Here is a 15,785-nt window from a genome sequence, read left to right as displayed (position 1 = left end):
AGTTAGTGGCAAAGCTGTTGCCGTCTGACCCCCACCTAGGGCTCTCTGTGCCTTCAGGGCAGAAAAAGAGGGAATGAGGGAAGCCTCATTACCTGGAATGCTCTGTCTGCGACATGCCAGGGAAACGTCAGCCCCTTCTGTGTCCTTGCCTCCTTTGGAATAGGGCCCATCGTCTGCAGGGGAGAAAGAGGGAAAGGACCGAGTTCCACTTTCATTTCCATTCCTGCAGACCTCCTCTGCTTTGGTTATTTTCCACTCCGTGGACGTGGCCTGTGAGATGGGTTCCCTCCTGCCACCAGCTCCACCGATTCTCTGCTGTAGAATCCTCACGGCTTCTCCTCCCAAAGAAAGCCTGGCCCCTGCTCTTGGGGCTGAATAACATTCTCTGAGCACTACACTACACATTGGGAGCTTCACAGCCATTCTGTGGTTCACTGTCTCAACAACCCTGTGAATGGTGTTACCATGGATCAGATTATTCCACTGTACAGATAAGGAAGCTGAGGCTCAGAGAAGGCCAACTCATGCCCATTGTCACACAGCTGGAGAGTTGTGCAATCTGCATTAGAATCCAGTTCTGCTGACTCTACTACCCAGGGCTGTGCTTACATACCTGCTGGGATGGGGAGCTCTCTCTCTCACATGCAGGCACCGCAGCTCATGTGAGACAGCTCTGACAGAGAGGAAACTCAATCTTGGGTGGACCTGATTAATGCTTCCGCATGAGGACCGCACTTTAGAGTTTACGAATTACATTCTCAGGTGTTCTAGGCAGCCTAAGTCTGTCCTTCTTCACTCTAATTCGAGAAAGTGCTCCCTCGTGTTTCTTCAAATATTGTTTCCATCAGCTCTCTCTCTTTTGAAAAGCTTAATAGATGTACTTCAGGACTTCCCATTTTATTCTCCATGACCCACATCCACCCTTCTCTCATACTTTCCATGTCTTCTTTATCTCTCTAAGATACATCTAATCTGCAATGAAATCTGTCTTTTTTGCTTCTTTTAAGTTAGTAGAAAATCTTTCATACATTTCAAACATAAAGAAGGTAGGACAGTATGATGTGGAGATTCTCAAAATGTGGTCCCCAGGTCCACGGCACCAGGGAACTTGTCAGAAATGTAAATTCTTGGCTGGCCACAGTGGCTCATGCCTGTAATCTCAACACTTTGGGAGGCTGAGGCAGGTGGATCACTTGAACCCAGGGGTTCAAGACCAGCCTTGGCAACATAGTAATACCCCATCTCTACAAAAAATGCAAAAATTGGCCGGGCATGGTGGTGCGTGCCTGCAGACCCAGCTACTTGGGAGGCTGAGGTGGGGGTATCACTTGAGTTTGGGAGGTTGAGACTACAGTGAGCTGTGATTGTGCCACTGCATTCCAGTGACAGAGTGAGACCCTCACTCTGTCTCAAAAAGAGAGAAAGACAGAGACAGAAGAGAAGGAAGGGAAGGGGAGGGAAGGGGAGGGGGGGGAGGGGAGGGGAGGGGAGGGGAGGGAGGAGGGAAGGGAAGGGAAGGGAAGGGAAGGGAAGGGAAGGGAAGGGAAGGGAAGGGAAGGGAAGGGAAGGGAAGAGAAGGGAAGAGAAGGGAAGAGAAGGGAAGAGAAGGGAAGGCAAGGCATTTCCTTTCCAAGGCATTGCCTTTCCTAGGCATTTAAAGTGTGTTAAAGCTACAGAAATTGGATTGTTTTTCAAATGTCATTTTCTAATTACTTGAAAGGAAAGGAAAGGAAAGGAAAGGAAAGGAAAGGAAAGGAAAGGAAAGGAAAGGAAAGGAAAGGGAAGGAAAGAAAGGAAAGGAAGAAGGATAGGAAAGGAAAGAAAGGAAAGGAAGAAGGAAAGGAAAGGAAAGGAAAGGAAGAAAGGAAGAAGGAAAGGAAACGAAGAAGGAAAGGAAAGGAAGAAGGAAAGCAAGGGGAGGGGAGGGAGGGGAGGGAAGAGGGAGGGAAGGAGGAAGGAAAGGGAAGTAAGAAAGGAAAATTCTTGGCCCCAACTAGGACCTGAAAAAGCAAACACTCTGGGGGTGGGCTCCAGGAATCTGTAAGTGTGTATATTAGTATATTAGTCTAACTTATATTTTTCTCCACTTTTTAACATTTAGACTGGGGGACGGTGGCTCACATCCATAATCCCAGCACTTTGGTAGGTCGAAGTGGGCGGATTACCTGAGGTCAGGAGTTCGAGACCAACCTGGCCAACATGGCAAAACCCCATCTCTACTGAAATTACAAAAATTAGCGGGGCATGGTGGCGGACGCCTGTAATCCCAGCTACTTGGGAGGCTGAGGCAGGAGAATCACTTGAACCCGGGAGGCGGAGGTTACAGTGAGCTGAGACCGTGCCACATCACTCCAATTTGGGTGACAGAGTGAGATTTCATCTCAAAAAATAAAAAATAAAAATAAATAAAAATTTAAATATAGTAAAATTTACTCTTTGTGGCGAGCATGTTGAGGCACTTTGGAAAATGTCTCCTGACCACCACCACAACCAAGTTTTAGAACATTTCTATTGGCCCCCGAAATTCTCCCTTGATGTTCCACTGTAGTCAGTCCCTGAGCCATCCTTTGTTTCCCACAAGCACTTATCTGTTTTCAGTCTCTATCATTTTGTCTTCTCCAAAATGTCATGTAAGTGGAATCACTCAGTACGTATGCTTTTGAGTCTAGTTTCTTAAATTTAGCATAATCATTTGAGATTCAGCCATAGTGTCGTGTGTATCAGAAGTTTGCGTCTTTTTATGGACAACTTGGGTTGCATCGAATGGATGTACCAGTTGTTTAGTTATTGATCTGTTGAAAGACATTGCTGTTGTTTCCAGTTTTTGGTGATTTTGAATAAAGCCTTAATAAACATTTGCATACAGGTTTTCGTTTGAACATAAGCTTCTGTTTCATCCAGGAATGGCATCGCTAGGTGGTATGGCAAGAATATGGTTAAATTTATAAGAAACTGCCAAACTGTTTCAAAGTGGCTGTGCCATTTTGCGCCCTATCAACAATGTAAAAGAATTTCAATTGCTCTACATCCTCATCAGCACTTGGTAATATCAGTTAGGGTTTAAACAAAAAAATTTAGGCTGGGCACATTGGCTCATACCTGTAACCCCAAAACTTTGGGAGGCCAGGGTAGGAGGATCACTTGAGCCCAGGAATTCAAGACCAGCCTGGGCAACACGGCAAAACCCTGTCTCCCCAGTTAAAAAAAAAAAAATTAGTCATGCTAATACATGTGCAGAGGTATCTTACTGTGATTTTAATTTGCATTTGTCTAATGACTAATGAGGTTGGGCACTTTTTTTTAACTTGCCATTCATCTATGTCTTCTTTGGGGAAGTGCCAAAGCTTTTGCCCATTTTTAAGTTGGGTTGTTTGTTTCCTTGTTACTGAGTTTTCATGTATTCTGGATACAAATCTTCTGTCAGATGTAATAACGTGTGCTTCGAAAAGCCTTCTGGGTGACTGTGTCACACTAAAGTTTGAAAAACACTTGTATAATGAATTGGATTTACATAATGGGTAGTTTTAACAATCATTAACACTTTGCCATATTTAGTCCATTTATTTTTATCTATGCTGAAATATTTTAGAACAAATCCTGGGCATAATGCAATTTCACCTTTAAATATATCAATACGCATTTCTAAATAGGAATCTATTTCTTATATAACAAAAGTACTATATCCCACCTTACAAAGTAATACCATAATTATTAGTCTAATACTCATTCCAAATTTTAATTCCAACAGTACATTTATGGCTCTTGAAAGCTTTGATGATTTTTCTTATATATTTGTTCCGTTTTTATATTTGGTTCTTTTTCTGTTGCTCCTTATGTTTCTAATAATTTTAAATCTTTTGAACATTCATCCTATTATTCTATTTTTCCACTATCTCAAACTCTTGGGAGGTATTTCTTCTGCCTGGGTGTCTGATGACTCTCCCTTACAGTAGACTGTTCCCTCGTGTGGTTGGTAATTGTTGGATTGTGAGCTCATCTTTAGTGGGGCTTCAACTGTGGGAATTCTATTCAGCCTGGTTGTAGGGCTCCAGAGTCCAGAGAGAATTTTCCATTCCTTCCCCTGGGGGCTTGCCAAGGTATCATTACCCTGATACCAATGATTATGGGTATTTACAACCCTCATTAGAATTTACAATACCCCCATGATATTCTAAATACCAATCTTGGCTCAAAGATTCCAGAACCATGGTGGTATTAAAAATTCTAACGTTCACCAGAAACAAGGGGCACACCTTAGATCACAAATCCTCAAAGGAGACCACTGGAGGCTGAGTTGAGATAGATAAGCTTTTGTTTTAGCTCCCTGATAGATGGGTGAATATTTTCCAAGTCCCCTCTTTTACTGAGGGTAGACCTCTTCAATGGTCCTGGCTTTATGCTGGGGTCTCAGTACCAACTTGGGAAAGTACAAGGTATCTTTTCCTGTAGCTCTGAGCCATTAAAACCCAAGCCTTCAGCTGCCAGACCAGAGGCACAAACATCCCCCCCCATTCCTGCTGCTACCCCAGTAGAGAAGCCCCAGCATCACCTGCACTCATCCTGCTCGTTTTCCATTTCTCCTCATTTTTTAAGTGGAAATGCACTGAATTTATAGGCCCATTTGTGGAGAATTGATGTCTTTTTCTTTGGGAGACAATATTGAATCTTCCAGTCAATGATCACAGTATATTCCTCCATTCATTTTTGTCTTTAATTTCTCCTAAGAACACTGTGTACTTGTATGAGAAAAAGTCTTACACCACTTTCATTAAATGTATTCCTAGGCACCTAAAGTGTGTTAAAGCTACGGAAACTAGATTGTTTTTCAAATTTCATTTTCTAATTATTTGTCCCTGGTGTATAAATATACAGTTCATTTTATATTCTGAGCTTAAAAAATGTATTTTTAATTCTCGTGGGTATGTAGTAGGTGTATATATTTATGGGGTAGATGAGATATTTTGATACAGGTATGCACTGCATAATAATCATGTCAAAGTAAATGGGGTATTTATCACCTCAAGCATTTATCCTTTGTGTTACAAACAATCCAATTAAACCCTTTTAGTTATTTTTAAATGTACAATTACATTATTATTGACTATCATCACCCTAGTGTGCTATCAAATACTAGGTCTTATTCATTCTATTTTTTTTGTAAAAATATGGAACACTTCACAAATCTATGTGTCATTCTTGCATAGAGGCCATGCTAATCTTCTCTGTATCATTCCAATTTTAGTATCTGTGCTGCCTAAGCGACCACATATTCTGAACTTTTAAATTCATGTATTAATTCTAAGTTTAGCCATACATTATTTTGGATTTTCTATATACATAATTATATCATCTGTGAAAATGACAGTTTGATTTCTTACTTTCTAAACTTTATGCCTTTCATTTTTCTTATTTGCCCTATTGGACTGGCCAGACTTTCCTTACAAAGTTGATGGGCTGATTACACAGACCATCCTTATCTGTTTGATAGTCTCATTCACTTCATTTCTGATGCCCAAGGTTTTCCTTACTTTCCCGTGACTGCACCTGAGCATTTCAAAGGAGTTGGAAGCTGGAAGGTTGTCTGGTCACCTGCTGGGCCCCAGCCTCCCTGCAGCAACCCTCGTTTTGCACATACCTCATTTTGCGGGGCTCTGTCTGAGTTAAGGGCGGGGTTCAGCCTGATGGGACGTTCTGGTTTCTCCTCTATGTGCTGACAGACAGGGGAAGGAAACTCACAGATCCTGCAGCAGCCATGTCCTGTGCACACCACCACATTATCTCATTCCACCTCATTCAGTTCTCACCGTGGTCTTGGGAGGAGGAGGTAGGTGCTGCGATCACACCCATTTGACAGATGAGGAAACAGGCTCAGAAAAGGGAGGTCTTTGGCCAAAGCAGCGTCTACCAAGAGCTGGAACCAGACCCCAGCCCTGTTTGCGTATTCTACCCTGTGCTCGAGGCCCCATCGACCGGGTTATTTTTTTCACATTCCTCATCTAAGTCTCCTTTCTCAGTACTGGGCTGACACGGGCAAGAGCAGGTGCCAAAAAGAGAAGGGACGCACCATCAAGCTGGTGGGCTCCCTGCGCTGTCTCAGGGCTCAGCCCTCCCAGGCACCTTCTGCTCCTTCCTCAGGCCTCGCCTGAGCCCGCACATGCCCCCGCCTGCCCTTGAAGAAGGGCTCTCCTGCCACCCCAACCTCTGCGGCTCCAGCTTAGCCTAGTGTTAGCAGAAGAGGCTAGGGGGTCAGCCAGGCCTGAGTAGAGATCCTAGCTCTGCCATTCGCCAGCTGTGGGAACTTCGCTCTCCTCCACCTCACACCCATGGAAAGTGAGACCTGACCCAGCGGCCCACGCCCCCTCCCATCCTCAGCGGCAGCCGGAGAAAGGACGGGAGAAGGTTCAGTCTCCGCAGGTGGCAGAGCCACTTCCCCTACTCTGGTGCAGCCAGGTCTTTTTCATGGAGGGTCTGATTAGGGTTCAGCCAGGGTTGGCTGGGTCAGTCAGGGTATGAGTGGCCTGAGTCAAGGTCAGGACTCAGCCTGGGCCAGGGTGGGGGCTCAGCCAGAACCGGGAACAGGGCTCAGTCTACGGGAGGTTTCTCAGCCTCAGCACTATGGGTGTGTTTTTGCCAGATGATTCCTTGCGGTGGGGGCTTCTCTTCTGCATTGCAGGAAGCTGAGCAGCATCCCTGGCCTCTAACCACCAGATAGATGCCAGGAGCATCTGTGACCAACAAAAATGACTCCAAACATTGCCAAATGTTCTCTAGGGGAACCATATCGCCCCCAATTGAGAACCATTGCTCTATAGTCAGAAGGGGACTCAACCTGGGTCAGGGGCGGGGCTCAACCTGAGTTAGGGTAGGGTCTCGACCTGGGTCTGGGGCAGGCTCAGCCTGAATTAAGGGCGGGGCTGAGCCTGAGTTAAGGGCGGGGCTCAGCTGGATTTAAGGGCTGGGCTCAGCCTGAGTTAAGGGCGAGGCTCAGCCTGAGTCAAGGGCGGGCCTCAGCCGGAGTCAGACGCGCGGCTCAACCTGGTTCCTGGCCGGATCCTGCTGAGTTGAGGGCGGGGCTCAGCCTGAGTCAGTGTTGCTCCTCAACTTGGGCCTACGGAAGCCTGAGAGCGTTCCTACCTGGAGCTGTAACCACTGAGAAAGGTCCCAGTCGCCAACTACCGTGCTCCGCCAGACCAGGGCTGGGCTCTCTTTGCTTGTCAGCAGCTAATAACAAATCAAATAGCAGTTAAGCCAGGAATCATTTCAAGGTCCCCTGGGGTTGGGTCCTCAGCAGCTCCGCTCATCCCCCTTCCACCTATAGTTCACATCAGCCGCCACGAATTCAGGCAACACCCCATTAAGTATAATGCCTCCCATTACGGTTTCCTAATACACACTTCATTTAGATTCAACAAGATGTTTCTGAGCTAATAAAATCAAAAAGACTGGGTTCTATCAACTGTGTGACAGTGAATGTCTCTGGTATTTCATGAGGGCAATTCTGGAATTAAAATATGTCTTATCCTGTGCAGATGAGATTCTGTCCCTGGAAAATCCCTCTCTCTCTCCAGCTGTCTTGGGAAGACCAGAGATAAGCTTGCTAGCTCCAGGTTTATGAATCCTAAGAGGAAAGTAGGGGAGAGAGAAGGATTAGCTCTTAAGGAAAGGATAAGGAAGCCAAAGTCCAAGTTCACCAAATTCAGAGCAGTGGAATCCCAGAGTGGATGTGGAGCTGTGAGCTCTAATTGTAAAAACAAGTCGGAAATTCAGATGGAGGAACAATGGCACCCCCAAAAGCTGGATGCTGAAGCACAGGGTGCCCAATGTTGGTTGGCGAAGGAGAGGACTCATGCCCTGGGTCTCTGTGGTGCCCTCCAAGTTTGTCTCTGACACTGCCTCTCTTCCCCTTTCCTCAGCCCAATATTCAGATTTTGCTCCAGTGCACTACCAGGTGCCAAACTGGATTACAATGATACCTTAGGGACAGCAGAGGTGCAAGAGTCTGCTGGTCTCGACACTGAGTGGCCGCAACCCCCTTCCTGCTACAATTTTTGGCTGGTTTGGGGTTCAGGCTGTGAGCCATCTCTTTTCCCAGCTGTCAGAGACTTGACTGTGTGCTGCAAAACAAATCATACTACTGTGTGCAAAGAGTCAGTGGGCAGCAGGCGAGGCGAGAGACTTCCCTAGGGAATGCATGTGCATCTCAGGGTGTGCCCTTGGTGGCCTCTTGTGGAAGTCAAGAAGTCATTCTTGATAGGTGAGTTGCCAGATAAGAGGCTTCTGAACAGCCAAGATCCCCTGGCATAATCAGAAAGGTGCCCAGAAGGAATGCTGCAGTGATTGCTGATGCCTGTTCAGAGGGGACACAGGGCTTCCCTTTCACGAACATCCTCAGATGGTGGGGAACTGAGGCAGCATCCAAACCAAGAATCAACATAGGGTTAGAATTACCAATTGGCTGCATGACTCGAGCCTCCATTTCCCCCTCTGTAAAATGGGGGTGTCTCTCCCATGGCTGACTCCAGCTGGCCAGAGCTTGAGAAGTTGATTTCTTTATTTATAGAAAACCCCTTGGGGGTTCAGACCCTAGACCCCTTCCTCAGAGAACATGCTTGCTCTCTCCCACTCTCTCTTTTTTGTTCCAGGACCTGGTAATTATATGCTTAGAGATGAAGGCTTTTCAAAAACATCTTTCCCACCAATTTTCAGCTGGAAACGTGCATAAAAAACAGAGATATTTTTATCCATGTTTTTTTTTCCCCAGTCTCCTCCTTCCAGCAATGGGCAATTATGAGCTTTTTGCCTTCAGTCAATCGTCCTGTAGGAACTCGCTTCGGAGGAAAATTCATTTCCGCAGTGGTGCCAGCCAGTCCCAGTGAATGTGGGGTGTGCAAGTCAGGGGAGGAGGAACAGAGGGAGAAACGTGCTTGGAGCTCAGACCTGTACACCTGGTACTCAGGCCCACGCTGCAGCCAGGGTGGGTGGGTGGGTGGGCTTCTTTTTTATTTTATTTCTCTTGAAATCATGGCTAATTTGCCTTCATTATCTCCCTCTCTCTGGGGCCGCAGGGGACTATTGAGCTTTGACAAAGGAAAAAGGAAGTCAACTCCTTGCCAGGCTGCCTTCGCCAGGGTCCTGCCTAAGTGGGGTGGCTGGAAAGAAGCGCGGGGGAGTGGGCGGGACTATAAAGTCAGCCGGCTTTGACTGCTGCCCTGTTCTGTGAGCCTCCTGGAGGGAGGACACAGCACCTGAAAAGGGACCACTGAGAAAACAGAGGCCCAGAGGCTCCACTTGGGGCAAACAGGGCATGATCTGCAGGGACAGTGGGCTGTCAGCCAGGACCACGTCAGCGCACTGGGACCCTGGGGGCCGAAGAGGACATGGGCGCTAAGCACTCCACCAAGTGACGGTCCAGCCTTGCCCCACTGTGGAAGGGATTGTTGATATGGTGGGAAGGGAGGCATGGGCTTTGGAGTCAGTCCAACTTGGGACTCTGATTCTAAATCGGCTGCCAACTGGCTAACGGATCTGGGACAAGTCACTTCTCTCAGAGCCTCAGACTTCTCCTCTGCAAAACGGGGGTACTGGTGCCCACCCATGGGTTGCTGGGAGGAACTGTGCACAGAAACCATAAAACATGGCAGTTCCCTTCCTGCCTGCTTCCTTCACCTTGTTGAAAGGTTTTCCTAGATCAATCATGATGACAGCTCCTAGTGATTAAGTGCCGGTTTCTGTGCTTCCTAAGCATGATCTCATTTAATCCTCACCACCTTTGAGGTGGTGTAATCATGATTCTCATTTTACAGATAAGGAAACTGAGGCACAGAGAGGTTAAGTGATATCCCATGATAAAGGGCAGGGCCAGGGTTTGAAGTCAGGCCTACTGAGGCACAGAGAGGTCAAGGGAACTGCTCAGGGGCACAGAGCTTCTAAGTGGCAGAGCCAGGATCTGGCTTCCCTTCTGGCTCCCTAAGGGGTCTGGCCCCACCCTCTGGGCGCCTTCCTGCCTACTCCCCCATCCTGCCTACATCCCCTTCCAGGCCTGGAAGGTGCTGTGATGCCTGCAGCCCTAGGGCTGTTCAGCTCCAGGCAGAGCCCCAGCTCCTTTGGGCCTTCCTCCCTGCCACTGAGGGCTGGAACAGGCCAAGAGCTCAATGGAGATGCCTCAAAGCCAGTTACAGGCTGACCTCTGAATGACAGTTCCAATCCCCACGGCTGACAAGCCTCCCAGGAAGCCCAGCTTCCATGGGGAGAGCAGCATAGAAAGATCAGATAAGCTCGGCAGAAGCACGTTTTTAAGGGAGACAAAAAGAAATGCATCAATAGATTTAAAAATTTGAAGCCTCATTCATTTGTTGCCAAGGATTGTAAGGAAAAAAACCAGAACTTTAATAAGTAGCACCCAGTGTTGGGCCCTTCCCTGGGCCAGGCCTACTCTAAGCACTTTATGGATGCTAAGTCAGTTAATTGTCCTAAGAACCACAGGAGGGAGGCTCACCGATTGATCCCAAGTTACAGATAGGGAGCCTGAGGCCCAGAGAAGCCACTGAGTTGGTGAGCTACAGAGGCACCTGGAACCCAGGGCTCCCTGACCTCACAACAGACCATGTCCTGAACCCTCAGCTCTGCTCTTTCCCTCCAAACAGGAGGGCAACAGACTTCAAATGAGAAGCATCAGGGCACTGGGAAGGCAACAGGTCCGGTACCCCAAGAGCCCCGAGTTAGGGTTCAGGCACTCACAGGCTGGGTGCATCAGGGCTAGCAGGACCCGTGGCATCACCTGGAGAGGCCACCACCCCCACCATCCTCCTCCACACAGGGGACTTCACCTCCTGATGCTCGCCCTGGCCAGCTCCACTCCAGCACACTGTGCATTTTCTCACTTAATCCTCATAACCACACTGCCATTTGGGCACTGTTATTCTCCCCATTTTACAGCTGGGAAAACTGAGGCATGGAGATGCCAAGTGACTTATTCCTGGTTACACAGCCAGAAGTGACAAAGCTGAGATTTGACCCTATGGAGTCACCCCACCTTGGCAACTGCACTATAAATGGAGGTGAAACCTTCCTGGCCTGGGCACATCTGTCCTTTCCACCCGAGGCCCACCAGACTCACACCCCCCTAGGGCCTTTGCACCGGCTGTTCCCTCTGCCCACAAAACTCTTCCCCAGACATCCACAAAACTCCCCTCTTAGCTCCTTCAGGAACTTGTAGAAATGTCACCTCCTCAGGGAGGCCTTCCCCATCCTGCTGTTTGAACTTACACATGCACCCTGTACCTCCAACTCCTCTCCGCTCCCTCCCTGCTTCATGTTCCTCTGGGCAATCAACACCATCTAACTATGACTATTTTTACTTGGATGTCAGCTCCAGGGGGCCGGGCTTCTGTCTGTCTGCTCACTGCTGCATGCAGCACAGACAGTATTGTCTGGCATGTAGTACGTGCTCAGCAAATATTTTTTAAATGCAATTCCCATTTACAGATTAAGAGAATGAGAATCAAAGAGGTGGAATGAGTTTCTCAAGGTCAGAGACCAGGAAGAGACAGAGTCAGGATGCAAACTCAGGCGAAGGATTGCCCCATGGCCACGGCCCCTGCTGTGGAGTAGGAGGCCAGGCCTGCCCGAGGAGTCTCAGAGCCAAGCGGTAGGCCTGGTGAGGACCCCTCAGAGGACTGGGCAGCCCAGGGCACAGCAGGGGGACCTTCACACATGCACACCCACACCCACTGAGACTTCCCTGCCCCCAGCATGCAGCAAGCGCCTGCTCAGACCTAGCAGGCCCGGAACAAACATGTCTTTGTGGCTGCGGAGTCAGAGCAGGCCTCCTGTCCTTGAGGCAGGAGCGTGAACATGGAGAGGGACTTCCTGCCAAAATCTGTGTTCAGGCCTACTGTGTGCCCCAGCCCTAGCCAACTGAGTTAGGTCACGATCCCTTCCTGCCAGAGCTCTGGGGTTAGCGAAAGGAAAACAAGAGTGAGACTGGACATGCCCAGGGTGTGGGGCCTGAGAAGGGACCCACCCAGAGTCCATCAGGAGCAGAGAAAGGGCACAGGGCTGCCTGGTCCACAGAGCCCAGCTCCAATCCTGGTGCTCACTGAGGCACACTGCCAGTGGGCTGACTTCTCAGGGCTGCAGTCTTCTCTGCCAAATGTGGAGGTGTATGGAGTGGCCACCTGTTGGCTGCCTTCACCAGCTCCAGGGGAGGCCACATGACCAGGCCTGGCCAATCAGAGGCTCAGTGATCCGTCAGAGGTGGGCATGTGATACAAGTTGGACCAATGAGAGTTGTTTCTGGGGCATTTGCTGGAACTACTGGAAATAGGCTCTCTTTCCTTAGGGATGGCTGAGCTGGTTGACCTTAAGTTTGAAGGTGCCAAGAACCCTCAAGGAAAGGAAACAGTCTGCCTGGAAATGAAGCTCACTAAAGTGAAGCAGAGCAAGCTACGAAGAGACCCAGAGTCCTAATGATATTAATTCAGCATCTGGATCCCACTGTGCCTGAAGCTCCATCTTTACACTTTTTGAAGGAAGAGCCTTGGTGCTGATGCAAACTGAAGCAAGTGTGATCGTGAGGTTCTGTGATCTGGGGAGGAGACCTAGGATGGGGGCCACAGTGGTGAGGGTAAAGGTCAAGTAAGTCATCAGAGAGAGAAAATGTCAGAGAGATCACAAAGGGCCTTGAATGCCGGGCTCAGGAGCTGAGCAGATTTGAGTTTTGGCAAGCTTCCTCCCATGGCAGCAAAGGGGTGGAGGCCAGGAGGCCAGGGAGGAGACTAGGCAAAGGCCCAGGTAGTTGATGCTGAGCCTGGGCCAAGGTGGAGGTCATAGGCTCATGAGGAGGGGGAGACACCTCCCTGGCGGTGCCCCAGGTAAGGTCTCCAGGGCACTGCTGCCTTTGTGGCCCTGACCACAGCAGACCAAGGTGACCCCACTCACCTGGGACTTGGGTTGAAAGAACAGATGTGCCCAGGCCAAGAAGGCAGAGCCTCTGTTTACAGTGCAGTTGTCAAGGAGGGGTGGGCCCATCGGGTCAAATCCCAGCTTTGTCACTTCTGGCTATACAACCTTGAACAAGTCACTTAGCATCTCTCTGCCTCAGTTTTCCCAACTGTAAAATGGGGAGAATAACAGTACCCAAGTCGCAGTGTGGTTATGAGGATTAAATGAGAAAATGTACAGAAAGCTTAGAAAAGAGCCTGGCCCAGAGGAAGCTCTCGACAACAGCCAGCTATTATGATTATTAGTGTTGTTTTTTCTGGGTCGCTAAGGCTAGGTCCAGAGGTGACCTGGCTCTGCTCCTTGCCATGGGAAGGGAGGTGGGAATCCAAGTCCACTGGGCCCTCAGAAGCAGGGTTGGGGGCTCTACTGTAAGTCATCTGGATGTCAATCCCAGCTCGGCCGCTGCCCTCCCTGAGCCTTGGTTTCCTCCTCTATCCACTGGGATCACAGTCCCTGCCCTTGGAGCTGTTGTGCAAAGATATGTTAAGAACGTGGGAAGAAACCAGTGAGGCAACCCCAGGGCAGTGAATGCAGTACGTTCTGGTCCGGGCCGCAAGCCTCCTCTTTGGGGGAATAAGGTGAGCCCAGGCTGAGGCTGGAGAGACAGATGGAAAAATCATGCCTGCCCCTCTCTGGGTCCCAGCCCCAGCACACCCAGGAATGTGGCAGCTGTAATCCCCCATCCCACACATTCCCAGAGTCCCAGGGTCTCACCAGCCAGACCCCCAAGCCAGAGTTTCTTCTGCTGAGGTCCAGCCTCCTGCCCACCTGTGCTGGCACAGGAACTCCTCACCAACACCTTGCCTGTGGGCCTTGGGCTCTCACCCCTCTGAGTCGGACACTCACTCCCACCAGGCAGCTGTGCAGATCCTGAGATTGGGCAAAAGGCTTTGCTCACACCCGGATGGGACCAGCCTTCCTCCTACAGGGCTGAGCGCTGCCCTCGGAACCACGAGACCCGCCTGTTCTGCCTGCCTGTGCCGGACAGCCCTGGGGGAGGCTGAGCTATCCTGCTGCAGGACAGTGGCCAGGGTCAGACAGACAGCCCTAGCAAGTGTCCTGCCCCACCCTCCCCAAGCCCTGGGTTTCCAGGGAGTGGCAGTCCCGGGTCTCAGCCATCCAGTCCCCTCTCTCTGGGCAGCAGCTCCAGAGGGACCTATGTGTTCAGCCCCATCACTCTGCCCACAGACCCCCCATTACATACCCGCCTCTCCAGGGGTCTCCCGGCTGAGCCCACACAGCATGTTCGCTATTGTCTCCCCTGCTGCCCACCAACTCCCTCGGGAGCCACGCTGCTCGGCCCTCCCTTCCCTCCCCAGGGAGGGGCTGTGGGAGGGAAGCTCACAGCTCCCACTGGCTGGGCACCGAGTCCACCCACTGCAGCGGGCGGCTCTCTGCTTAAAGGGGACATGGCTGTTGTCAAGGCTGGCTCCAGGACAGGGTCCAACACGCCCCACCCCTGCAGCCTGGGTCTGGACAGGGCGTCTTTGAAGGTGGCATGCCTGGGGCTTCCTCCAGGGCTCTCAGGCAGAGAGAGAGCCTGCTCCTAACTTGCCCGGGACTTTGGCAAATGACTGCCCCCCAGGCATCAGTTTTTTCATCTGGAGACAGGGAACAGTGCTTTTCAAACTTTTTTTTCTTTTTTTCTACATAGCAGATTCCAAGGGAATTTGCACAGAACCCCCGGACATAAGCTAGATGAAGCACAGACTCTTTGCATGAACAATGCCAGGGCGTCTCTGCAGTTCTCAGCTTAGAAACCCTTGAGCTCAGAGACCCTCCAGGGCCCTCTCACCAATGTTCCAACTACCTCTCCTAGGTCTCAGTTTTCTCTTAGGTAAGATGAACCCAGTAGCCTGCCACATGGAGTGGCCACCCAGCTTTTTGTGAAGACCAAGTGAGTTGGGTGGAGGATCTGCCCGCCTCTGGGCTTGATAGGCAGGGCCAGCTGGTCACAGGCTCTAGCCACACCTGGCAGGCTCTGCCCCCTCCCAGACTCAGCTGGGCCTTAGCCTTGCACACTCCTGGGATTCCTCCACGTTGGTTCAGGACTGACCAGGCTGATCCTAATGGACACCTGAGGCTCCTCCTCTACCTGTCTGTGAGAAGGGGTGGCAGGCTGCACCCAATTTCCCCTGCTCTCCATCCCACCAGTGTATGCTGCCACCAACTGAGGGTCAGGCACCAAGAAGGGTGGGGTGATGGTGACACAGGGCACTGAATGGTGGGTGTCAACAACCTGTACAACTGCACAGTGCATTTGGCAAGGCAGAACCAGACAGACAAGGCCTGGCTCCCATGGAGTTCCTGGCCACATGGGAACACAGGAGCCTCATATTTCTTCCATGTGTCCTGCAGCTAGTGGGAGAGGGCTGCCCGGTAGTTAGGGACCCGAGGCTTCTTGTGGGCTCCCTCCAGAACAGTGATCCAGCATGGAATTTAGCCACAATTCCTGGGCCACCCCACACTGGCTCCTGCCAGTCCAACACTAGTGGCACCTTTAGAATAATCCAGGTTCTAAATCCGGGGCGGGGCTACTTGTGCCTTTGTATCTGCAAACTCAAGACCCTACCCTGTCGCCCACTTCCCATGATGCCTTCTTCTTTGGGCAACTTGAGATCTGTTTCTAGGGGAAGGGTCCAGGCGCCAGGCAAGTTTCCCTTGACCAGCAGTGATGCCAAGGTCTCCGCCACAGTGGGGGTAGTGAGGGTCAGGTTGCAGAGGGAAGACCTGAATTTAGTGGACATTTGCTGAATGACTCAAATCATGCAGGGAAGGGGGTA

General features: G+C 50.1%; 1 protein-coding gene and 1 non-coding gene across 6 annotated transcripts in view; both read right to left on the bottom strand.

The window, feature by feature from the left end:
- GRIP2 (glutamate receptor interacting protein 2) overlaps positions 1 to 14,304 on the bottom strand; it is a 49,400-nt gene extending 35,096 nt beyond the window's left edge. For all 5 annotated transcript variants that reach the window (XR_004052907.1, XR_004053257.1, XM_030915477.1 and 2 more), the window contains exons 1-2: positions 14,207 to 14,304; positions 93 to 173 (exon numbers count right to left, since the gene is read on the bottom strand). Coding sequence is in view for 3 of the 5 variants with exons in the window: in XM_030915477.1 (XP_030771337.1) it covers positions 93 to 173; positions 14,207 to 14,246 (121 nt within the window). In the remaining 2 variants the exon portion in view is untranslated. The remainder of the gene's footprint in view (positions 1 to 92; positions 174 to 14,206) is intronic.
- Positions 5,160 to 5,266, bottom strand: LOC115900827. Its single transcript, XR_004060477.1, has one exon. It is a non-coding gene; the product is annotated as a U6 spliceosomal RNA (small nuclear RNA).
- Positions 14,305 to 15,785: the final 1,481 nt, after the last annotated feature.

This window comes from Rhinopithecus roxellana, chromosome 1 (assembly GCF_007565055.1).
Source record: "Rhinopithecus roxellana isolate Shanxi Qingling chromosome 1, ASM756505v1, whole genome shotgun sequence".
NCBI classification, from domain to species: Eukaryota; Metazoa; Chordata; class Mammalia; order Primates; family Cercopithecidae; genus Rhinopithecus; species Rhinopithecus roxellana.
The sequence above is the reverse complement of the archived record's forward strand: the minus strand, read 5'-3'. Positions and strand labels throughout refer to the sequence as shown.